General features: G+C 38.6%; 1 protein-coding gene across 1 annotated transcript; it reads left to right on the top strand.

Annotated features, from left to right (window-relative positions):
* Positions 1 to 11,652, top strand: OTOP1 (otopetrin 1). The gene is made up of 6 exons (XM_048942142.1): positions 1 to 286; positions 3,894 to 4,030; positions 6,587 to 6,645; positions 8,401 to 8,531; positions 9,714 to 10,660; positions 11,033 to 11,652. Exons 1-6 carry the CDS (start codon positions 1 to 3, stop codon positions 11,201 to 11,203), a joined length of 1,731 nt encoding a protein of 576 aa, XP_048798099.1. The 3' UTR covers positions 11,204 to 11,652.

Here is an 11,652-nt window from a genome sequence, read left to right as displayed (position 1 = left end):
ATGGAGAAAACCGGCGGTTTGTCCTCCGCGGGAGGCAGCTACCCGCAGAAAAACGCCGAGATCCTCAGCAGCCAGTACGGCATCAACCTGTTCCTGGCCGGGCTGCTGCTCACCTTCGCCTGGGCTGTGCACGCCGTCGGTATCAGCAAGAGCCATCTGCTCTCCTACCTCATCACGCTGATGCTTGTCCAGCTGCTGTGGATGCTGTGGTACCTGTGCAGGAGCTGCACGCAAAGGAGGCTGATCCGAGACAAGGACACGCATGCTGGAGCCCGCTGGCTGAAGTGTAAGTATATGGCATGCAGGTGGCACCGGTTTGTGTGCCATCACCCACCTCCATACCGCACCGATCCCCTCTGCATCTCTACCGGGGAGCATCCTGGTGCTGGGGATTTGTGCACACACAATGAGTGCTAGTTAAATACAGGCATAAAGATCCCTAATGAGGGATCATGTGGGAAAACTGTCTCTAAACATTCCCACTTCCCAATGTACTACTTACAGTGCTGAAAAGTACGGAGCCTTTTTTCCCCTTTCCCTCATGTACCAGGCTACTTTGACAATACATAAGAAATAAAATACAGATTTTGGAAGAGGCAGTTGTTACGTGCAACATTCCCACAGGATTTACCACCTTTTCCAGGCAATGAAATAGTCCTTATGGTAGCACCAGTCAGAAATGTCCCCAAGGGTTCTCTCCACTCATGTATTCCAGATATTCCCATTTGTACGTGTCCAGTGATGCCTTAGAATAGTTTTATGGACTCACAGAATGGCTTAGTTTGGAAGGGACCTTAAAGATGAGAAGCTTCAATCCCCGTGCCATGAGCAGGGCTGCCAACAACAGGTCAGGCTGCCCTGGGTCACTGTCTGTAGGCTGGATCTTCAAGATCACCAAATTCAACCATCAAACCTTAGAATAACCTAGAATTAGAAGAGGGCAAGATACTTGTCCAAACCAGTGTATAGTTTAGAAGGTAAAATATATAAACATGTAAAAGTAATCAAAAGCTAGCATTACTTGTAAGAAAAATATACAATTCCAGAAGGATAATGGAGGGCTGTCATGGCCATTACTTGCAGTTCAGGTGCCTATTGTAAGGACACAAGTTATACCAAAGACTGGTGGAGCACACTGCAGTCCCACCGAGTGCCATATTTCTGGTTCCCAGGAAAAGGAAACCCAAATCAACATTACATACAGGAATAGACAAGCCCAGCTTTACTGACTGCTTTTCCAGTCTTGGTACTGCAAATAGTTGATTGGAAAGTAAGTATGTTGAGTGCTATAAAACAGCCTAGGCATGAAGTATTTTCTTGCTCTAGCAAAGATACAGCAATCAATTATCACAGCATCAGCTAATGAAAAACTTAGATGAAAATCCCAAGAACATCTAAAATTTGATTAGTTTGAGAAGTAAGGCTGTGGTGTGAAAGTCTAGTTTAGTCTCAGTGGCTGTGTGTCTCTCGTTTTTCTTTGCACCTGTTAGCAATTATTTTATAAAAATTAATCTGAGGATTTTTAGGGGATTTTTTTTAATTATTATTTTTTAATGTATAACAATATACAGCCATGGTCTGTAAACTCTCTTGAATGTATGGACTTATGTGCCAACTGTTTCTTTTGATTATTCACTGTTTTCCAAAATAATATTCAGTTCTCAGGCATTTTTTTCATTTATTACCTTTTGTGACTTAAATCCTGCCAAAATTCATAATTGCAAGCTTTAATTTGATCCTATTTTGGATCAAGCTATGCTTTTCTTACAAAGAAAAACTTTCTCCTCCTAAGTATGGAATAAATACTACTTAACATGGGTGAGAAGAGCAGAACCCCCTGCCCTTTCTTCTATTGGCACAGAATTCACAGCATTTCATTTGTCCTACAGGATATAAGGAGCTACAGACACTGAGAAATAAGATCCTGGAATGCACTACTTGGTTACCTTATCCATTTCTTTTACTAGCACAGGGTTGCTCTTTGTAATATGTTCTCGGCTGTGGCGGCTTGCACGGTTTTTCTTGGATGTCTACGCTGCAATTCAATAAATTCGTCCTTAGGGAAAGTCCTACACTTTCCTATTCTTAAGAGTTTCTTGTAGTTACATCAAGCTCGTAAAACTCCTTTATTCTGTACTAGTAAGAGAAAACTTAGCTGAGCTAAGGTGGCAGTTCCTCTGCCAAGATCCCTCTTGTTCTTCCCTGTATCAATGGTTTGGCATAGACATCTTTTGTCTGGCAGAGAAGTCCAAAAATGAGGGCCATTGACACATTTTCATCAAGTCTTTCCACAGAAGGCTCTTGGCAATTCTTGACTAGCTTTATCAACTGCTTTTGAAGAACGTCCTTGCTTTCATCGCTGGAGAAAATGTCTGTGAATCAACTAGTACAACATGTAAACACAGGCTCAGTGTATTTTCATGATTCCCTTCAAACCGTGATCATCATTTTGGTGAAAGTGGTGGTAGGTGGCTATGGCAAATATGGGAAGAGAATAACTTAACAAAGACCTTTTGTAGCAGAGTCCTGGCACGCACTTAACAAAGCTAGAAGGAGAAATGGCCAATGACAAGAATTGCTTACAGAAAGGTTTCCTGAAGTCTTTTTGTGCCTAAATATGAACTTTGTGAACTAGAGCAGTTCCCTTCCAGCTTGCATGACCAGCCTCTTCTACTTACTGACAAAAGTTCCTGTGAGATCTTTGTCTTAAACAAAGTCCTGCTGTCCTGACCCAAATAATCCTGGGGAAACTGATGAAGCCTTGTATAGATGGAATTCTTCCCTTTTGTTGTTCCAAATTTTATTCCCCTGAGGACACTTTCCTGTAATGAAAAGCTCTGTAATCATTATTTTGAAGTTCAGCCTGCTGAGACAAAGAACTCGAAGGGGAAATTGATTGGTTTCACAAATGGCTTTATTTCTTTATGTTCTCCAGCAGCACATCTTCAGTTTAAAGCATAGGTGGCTGGTCACCTTGCCCAGCTCTTGGCAGACTTCAGCTTACATCTTTTTCTTACTTGCATTAAATTGTCCTTTATTTAAATCCAAACTCTATTTTTAGAGTGACACTTTCACAACTGTATCATCTTGGTTTCCTGCTTTTTAATGGCTAATAGGAAGAATTAAGCCAAAGCTTTGCAATACTGAAAATCCTATTCTTGATCTTCTAAAATACAGAAATTTCAATGAACATTAGAAAAATAATCAAATTTTCTTAGTACAGTGCTCAATAAAAATTATATAATATTTCTTAAACTTACAAATATAAAAATAGTGGGACCATCTTCAAAATTTTTAATAATGGTATATATCAATAACTAGGATTAAGTTATAATACTGAAGTTTTCATCTTTGGCTCCTTTCTAAAAACCAACCCGCACAGCTTGTTGCAGTTTTGGTCTCTGACAGGAAGTGTAGCCTCCAAACAACGGAGATGGCATATCAAGCGATTGTGTTACTGCCTGCTATAGAGTTCTTGGGTCTGGAAACTGTAACATTATTGTTCAGTTCCCCTGATTTGTATAGTTGGTTTTGTGACCACATAAAGCATTAATTTATGCACTATATGGCTGCTCCAGAGCTACATTTTGAGAGGCTGATCTTGCAAGGACTTGAGAGCCATCTACAAGGTGCTGAGAGTCTTCAGGTCCGTCGCTGGATGGACTAGTTGTGCACAGTGGTATGCTTTAGTGATGTGTTGGGCAGAGGCTTTCAGTAATCTTACCTATTACTCTGAGTGAGTCGTCCTCATGAACACAGATCCACTTTTATTTCCCTAAACAAGAATATGAATAGCAATTTGCATTTATTTTCCTAAACAAGATTTTGGCATGAGGTAGAGATTGTCTCTAGTCTATGTACAATGACATTTTCTAATATCTTTTCATTTGCAGGTGGAATTACATTATTTGCAGTGATTACTTTAATTCTGGACTCCTTTAAAATTGGATACTATATTGATTTTTCAAACTGTTTGTCACCAACTGAAGGCATCTTTCCTGTTACACATGCAGCACACACCATCTTACAGGTAAAAGCCACCAATTGCAATTTTATATTATAGATGTACTTCTTACTAAAAATATCTTTTTTTTTTTTTTTTCCTTATCATCATCAGTGGATTTTACACTATCTAATATCTAACTATTTAACAAGATAATTTTGAGGGCTAAGTTTTAATGCATGTATATAAATTTTATGCACACATTCAGACTATGCATCCTGACATTTCAGTAATTGCTCAGCTGGAAAACTCCTATGGGTCCAAAAAAGAAATTAAAAAAACCCCTCTGTTGTAGTTGAAGTTAGATGTTTTTCAGTTTGTTACGTATAAAGCTTTTCAGAATTTTGTGGCAGAAGAGAGGAGCTTGATGATAAGACAATTCACTTGTTTCTGCATGCGCAACTTGCCACACAAAAATCAACCTATCTGTTCTGATATCCCTGATAGGAAAGGATGCCTGATTCTTCAAGTGGAAAAAAAAACAACTTTTCTTTGTGGGTAATAAAATACTTGCACATCTTTTGTGTAACAAACAAACATAGATTTTGCTTCCAGAAGCATTTGGTTATGCTTCTCAGTAGCTGTGCAGTACCAAAGATGGTCGACGACTCCTGTAAAATACTCCATCCACTTGTTTACTTTCAGGCTTTGTCTCTGTATTACAATGTGACGTTCCATAGCAAATTTGTTATTGCATGAATAAATATTGCCCTTTTCTACATGACATAGCAAAAAAGGAGCTGGCCAGTTTTCTTAATAGTTTTCCTTATTTTGAGTGCCTGGATCATGAATACTGCCTAGTTCTGTTGCAGCTTGTTGTCCAGTCTGTGTGAAAGCACAAATAATGAAAACTGTTGGTATCTGCAGGAGCCAGGCATGTTTCATGGTAAGGTGAAGATAGAGATTTTTATTCCCTTTCTTGTCAGGACATTCCAAAATTGGAATTCCTTTAGGCCTCTATGAGCAGATTTGTGGTGAAGAAAGAAAGGAAGAGCCACTAAAGAACGATAATCAGTTGCAGCCAGGTGATCTGATGCTCTTTTGAAGATAATTAAGTAACACACTGATGAGAGCAAGAGAAGGAAAGAAAATAATGGTTTTTCTAGTGATTGTGGATGCATGTAAATGAGCCATCAAACCACCTACATTCTACATTTCTGTAGCAGAAAAGAAAAAACAAATCATTGAAATTTAAGCAGTAATCTCTATTTTTTTGTCTGAGAGCAATATTCATATTTGATGGAAGTAGACATAATTTTACATTCTTATACTATTTGCTCTCCATAGAATCACAGAATGGCTTGGATTGGAAGGGATCTCAAGGATTATCAAGCTCCAATGCCCTGCTGTAGACAGGGCCACCAATGTCTAACTGTTTCTTTGCTTTACCTTCGAGAAACAAATTTGAGAAGTTGAGCCTTTTTTCTTTTTTTTTCCTACTGATTTGCATGCAGCATTCTTTATTGCTTCCAGTAACCCCTACTTGATGGTGATTCCAGCTACTGTGAACTAGAGTGTGGAATAGATGTAGCTGAACAAAGAGAACAATAATTTTGTTTAATTTAATATTACATCACTCATGTTGCTAATTTTATCATTTGCTTAGCTTAAAATAATGAAATCTTGAATGTTAGTATGAGCACTCAAAGAAAAGGTAAAGTGTGTAATTTACCACATACCTCTTACTGAAGAAAAATCTCATGTCCTTGAAATGCAGGCTGAAATTACACCAGAGAGGATTCCTAATTACTTGTCATCTGAAAGCCTAGGGATTCATTTTCTGCAGAACATGTGTTGGATGCTGTTGTATTTTACTATAATGAGACATCCTATTACTTGCCAGTAAATGAACAAATATATCCTGCAACTGTGCAAACAATGAACTAGCACTGACCTACCTCTGATCTCCACCGTTCCAAGGCAGCCTTTGCATTAAGCTCTTTCACAGACAGAGCCCTTTGTTCCTTTGATGCAACATGTGCTCTGGGAGCAAAAACTAGATTGTGTGTAATTTCTTTATCTTAGTTATTTTTCTATCCCTATTTTCGTTCCACTGTCTTGATTTCAGTGTTTGAACTAAGCTTCTTTTTTATTTTAGTTCTGAAGAATGTTTTCACATCTGCTGTTAGATTTTACCACGTATATCCTATGGCAGAGATAAGGCTAAGGTGATAATTATTCATTTTAGTTTGAACTTCCATGGCATACTTGTGTTTAGTAAATTATTCAAAGATAGCATCAGCACACTCTGCAGCAATCTAAACATTGTCTATTTTATTTCCTTTGTCATTAAAATAAAAGTCTCTTCAGATACAGAAACATAATATGTTTTGATGAGTCATTTTGAAACTTTCTACTCTTGATCCACTGGCTAAAAATCCTAGTCTCCTCATGCCTGGGAGGTTATGGCAGAGTGTTGGAAAGGATCAGCAGAAATTTTACAGGTGTGGATATGGAGCCACCATGGTATAAGTCATCAGTGGATTTAATCATCAAGGTTTCTGTTTTCAGATATGCCTTCCTTTTTGAGTTTCATACATATGCATTAGTATAATGACATTTCTCTTTATTTCATTCATTTAGGTATACTTTCTTTGGTGTCATGCAAAGGATATTATCCAGTCTTTCAAAACACTTGAAAGGTAAAGTAGATCTGATCCTCATCGAGAATGCAATGAATGCACGTCTGCACAGTGTTTTAACACCTATGGTTTTACTGTGTAAGGGACACTGAAAATTCACAAAGCTTCATTTTCCTCTTAGTTGTGTAATTGTAAATAAAAAGTAACACTGTTCACCCAAGTTGGAAGATAATAATCTGAATTATTTTTTTCTTCTTTTAAGCATGCTTAAAAGCATGCAGTAGACACAGAATGTGTTTATTACGAGAGAAGGAAAGAGTGTAACGTATGACATGTCCAGAATCAAGTATGTTTGTTAGAGGAAGGAAGCATCAGATTTATGTCTGAGAACTATGCACAACTCTGTTTTCTCCTGCTGAGATGGAATCTGCATCATCAACCTGCAGTCAGTGCACTATATCTGGGATATTTTATAATGACCTTTTAGGAACTCATCTTTTGGAGCTAGGTGCAGGCATGCAAATACTCTGACAAACACAGCCTCCCCAGCAGTATCCTGTGCACCCAGCTCAGTAAGGGTTCTGCACATTTTTGCCACCAGATCTTGATTCTCCTGCTGTAATTGGTGTGTCCTCTGAAACAAGTGAGTACATGCATTTGGTATGGAACTGAGGACTGGTCTTTGAGGCAGAAGAGCTAGCTCTGATGTATTTTGGTTCTGTGAAAGCGTAGATTAGTGAACATGAATTGTCTTGACACAAAAGTGAAATAAACAAACATAGGAACTTTTAAAATAATAATGTCAGGTTGCCAGTGAGCTGGCCACTTCTTGTAGGAAGTAAAAGAAATGTAGTCAGATACTTCAGCTCTGATGATGGCTCTCCTTTTCTCAGCTCCCTTGGGTAAACATTTCAGCTTCATAGCAGAAAGCAGAGTGATCGCAGAAGGCTTGCAGTATCACATGGGGAAACCAGCTCTGTTTATATATAGAATTTCTGAAATACCTGATTGCAAGTCATTCACTGCCAACAGTTCAGTAATAAAGAACTGATTCTTAGTGAAGAAACATCATGAGTCTTGGGTGCAAGAGAATAATGCTTGGCAGAACAGTGAATGAAAGGATTGTGCCCAGGAAACAGATACCATGGTCTTCTATAATAAAAAGGGAAATGCTGGGCAATTAAGAACAAGTATTATATGGATTTTACCAGAAGCTTCAGAATCATTAACCCATTTCTTTCTCTGATGCCATTCTATTTCACCAAGCCATGACATGGCTTGTCCAAGACCAAGATTCTTAAAACCACTTGGAGACCTAGCCTCACTGTACCAGTAGTCTGAATGGGATAAAGCCCTCTGTTGTCTTCAAGCTATCTCCAGGAGACAAAAATGCATGGACTAGAAGTTAGACAAAGCAGTGGTATCTCTTAGAAGAAAGGCCAGCCACAGTGAGTATGAAGAAGCACCACAGAAATACAACTTGCAGAACAATTAACCCTGGTCAGAATGTTAATTCACTGTCATTAACATATCCAGTCCAAAGAATAAAAAACATCACAAAAGAGAGCATGAAAGCATCCCATCTGTGCTTTAATATATTAATCCATTTTGTTTCTGTGCTAATTTGAAGGTCTAACATTGATTGTGCTCCACTGTGGAACATGTTTAGAGAGGTCATTTGATCATTTACTATTTTTTCTCCCTGCACTAACTAAGTAGTGCCACATGTGGTACTATTAATCCATTGTACTTAACATACATATAGATATAGATATGTGTTGTGCAGATTCCTTCAATAATTACCTTGTTTTGTAGGTTTGGGGTTATCCATTCTGTGTTCACAAATTTGCTCTTGTGGACAAATGGAGTGTTAACAGAGTCAAAGCATCAACTGAATGAACATAAGGAAAGACTGATCACACTTGGCTTTGGGAATATAACAATAGGTAAGATGAAGTGTTGGTACATTTTGGAATTCCTGCTCCCACACAAAATGCTACATTTCTGCAGGACAGAGCTGGGTACCTGCTGTATGGGCAAGAAGTCAACTGATATACAGTCTTTTTATATAATAACTGAGATGATGTATTACCATTATCATGTATGCAACTCAGGCTGTGGTTTTCTGTCATTTTATCTACCCATTGGTTGAGGTCCAGAATAAAAACAATTGCCAGAAGATACAAGTGAATCTTAAAAAATAATTCTTTTGAGGAATAACATCACTGAGTAACCTTTTATTAGTAAATGAAAGAAGTAAATTGAATACAGCTATTGCAAAAACATAATTTACTATTTTCTAAACTATCACTAGAGAAACAAGAATGGATAATTTTGGATAATGGAAAATCCTTCCCAGGAGAGAGGTAACATGTGGTATGCAGACGCATGGAATTTGGCAGAATGATTCAGAGTGTTTTTAAATGAACACATTGTAAAAATGCTATCTTCTGGCACTGTGGAAATGCATGCTTTCTTAAATTACTTGATTGGGTTATAAATACACATTAAGTACATTTATTTTACACACATGTGCAATTTGTTCTTTGAGTTTACAATGCAGGTTATTGCACAGCAGAGAGAGAATGATTTCACAGGTTCCTCTCAGAAGGAGTAGACAGATTCATAGTTATTTTACCTTCAAACTATGCTGGGGTATCACAAGAAAGTGTCTGTGGTTTATCTTTTTCCTAGACATAAACAAAAATTTAATGAAGTGCTGTGGTTATTCGAAGTGACACTAGTGTAAGTAACTGATACAAACGAGAGGAGCTTTCTTCTCATAAACTTTGTGCTGTCCATCTGACCCAAATGATTGAGGACTCAATCCCTTGGCATCTTTGATATTTGTATAATAGAACAGTATTTCTACAAAGGCTCCTCTGCACTTTGCTGCAGCATTTGTTCATGGTGTGGTTATTGCTAAGCAGCTAGAGATCACAGTTTGGGGACCATGCTAATGACTTAAACAACCTGAGCCCATTTTAGATGGTTGAGTGGACAGCACGATGTGTTATCTCACTGAAATCTTACCCTTATGTTTTACTGTTTTATTTATGTTTTATTTGTTCACTTGAAGCAATAATTCTGTATAGTTCACAGTTCTAATCTCTCTCCCTTTCCTTTAGTTTTAGATGACCATGCTCCTCAATGCAATTGTACAACAACAACTCTCTGTTCAATATTTTCTCAAGGAATATATTACCTGTACCCCTTTAATATAGAATACCATATCCTAGCATCCACAATGCTCTATGTCCTGTGGAAGAACATCGGCCGCAAAGTAGAACACCATCAGCAATACAAAACTCCATTCAAATTCCACGGCATAACCATTGGGATGATTTTTGGACTAATTGTGTTAACTAGCACAATAGCAATTGTTGTGGTGTATTTAATCCAGATTGGACGTTCGAAAATCAAAAGCGAGTTAGCACTGACAATGTTTTACCTCCATGCAATCTTTGTGCTGGCTCTCATGTGCACAGCTGGAGTCATTGCCCTGCTGATCTACAGACTGGACGATAGGTCGTTGGACAACTCCAAAAATCCCGCTCGAAAACTGGATGCAGAGCTGCTGGTCGGCACAGCTGCTGGGTCCTGGCTCCTATCCTGGGGCTCCATCCTAGCGATTATCTGTGCTCAGGCTCATCCCAAATACACCTGGTATAATCTGCCCTATTCCGTCCTGGTCATCATTGAGAAATACATTCAGAATCTCTTTATCATTGAATCCATACATCGTGAGCAGGAAAAGGTGAATGATGATGTTAAAACGCTTCGAATAGTGACAGTGTCTCGAGGGAGCACTTTGACACTTACACCCTCATACAAGGAGATTTACAATGGCCATGCTGCCCAGGATGTTGGGGAGTTGCCATGCCTGTTCCGTGGCAACATCTGTGCCAGAGAACCTGTTGGGAGCAGCGGTGACAATGAAGGGACAAGTCAGGGAGGTGATTCGGGCATGCATTTTGCCTCTGAGTTCTCCCTCTGCAGCAGGAGCTCGGTGGCTGACAACAAGAGGAGAATTCTGAAGAACATTGCTGCATTTCTATTCCTCTGCAACCTTTCGGTAAGGCATTTTGAACGTAAATCACAAGCTAATACCCAAATCTTCCTAACCCGTCTAGCCTTATAAGTATGTTAAAATTACAGGGCTCCATAGTCTGTAGCAAGTAAATTTTAATTCTTCTGGAAGAGTAAGTAGATATGCCTTTGGGGAACAGAGTTTATCTGAACATGGAATCTAACTTTTTTTAGTCATCATAAAGGAAGCGTAAAAAAACTATTAACAGTAAAAGCTGAAATCTCTGCCGTTGTGCCCCGGTAACAGGGAGGGCTCAGATATTTCCAGAACTAAACTGCAGGCTTATGGGAGCACAGTCATTATGGGCTGGTCCCTCATCATTTATAATTAATATAGCATTGCTTTCTTCCCTTGCAGCTTTGGATACCGCCAGCATTTGGTTGCCGCCCAGAATACGACAATGGGCTGGAAGAAATCGTTTTTGGCTTTGAACCTTGGATAATTGTTGTGAACCTTGCGATGCCTTTTTCTATTTTCTATCGGATGCATTCAGCTGCCTCACTCTTTGAAGTCAATTGCAAAACATAGATCATACATGGTCCCTCAGTGAACAATTGATTGAATAATTAATTAAACAAATAGCAGATGAAAGAGTGAATGAATGAGTGAGCGTAGCAACAGCTGCTCAATAGACAGAAGATTCAATAAATATTTCTAAGAGAAGGGACCATAGCTAATAGCATGTAATATTTTTTTATTTTTTATCTGTGCATTTTGTTACATATGTAGTGTTATCATTTAGACTTTTCAAAATCATATTAGTGTTAACTGTACATAGTCAATTTAATCTAGTTAATCCGTGTTTTGTCAAATTCAGCGATTTGTCCTGAATTTGAACAGTTTGCATTGCTCTTTTTTCATTCATTGTGACCTGTGAAAGTTGCTTAAAAAAGGAAAAAACAACTGGTCGACTTCTGAGGGAAATTCCCAAGGACTGCTGTACCAACTGATGTCCCTGAGTCACGCGTGCTCTGAAA

Source organism: Lagopus muta, chromosome 4 (assembly GCF_023343835.1).
Source record: "Lagopus muta isolate bLagMut1 chromosome 4, bLagMut1 primary, whole genome shotgun sequence".
NCBI lineage: Eukaryota > Metazoa > Chordata > Aves > Galliformes > Phasianidae > Lagopus > Lagopus muta.
The sequence above is the reverse complement of the archived record's forward strand: the minus strand, read 5'-3'. Positions and strand labels throughout refer to the sequence as shown.

Excerpts from the sequence above, each read along its gene's own strand:
- OTOP1 (XM_048942142.1), top strand. The coding sequence starts at position 1 with ATGGAGAAAACCGGCGGTTTGTCCTCCGCGGGAGGCAGCTACCCGCAG. Across the intron at positions 8,532-9,713 it reads CTTTGGGAATATAACAATAG|TTTTAGATGACCATGCTCCT; the intron begins GTAAGATGAAGT and ends CCTTTCCTTTAG. Across the intron at positions 10,661-11,032 it reads TATTCCTCTGCAACCTTTCG|CTTTGGATACCGCCAGCATT; the intron begins GTAAGGCATTTT and ends CTTCCCTTGCAG.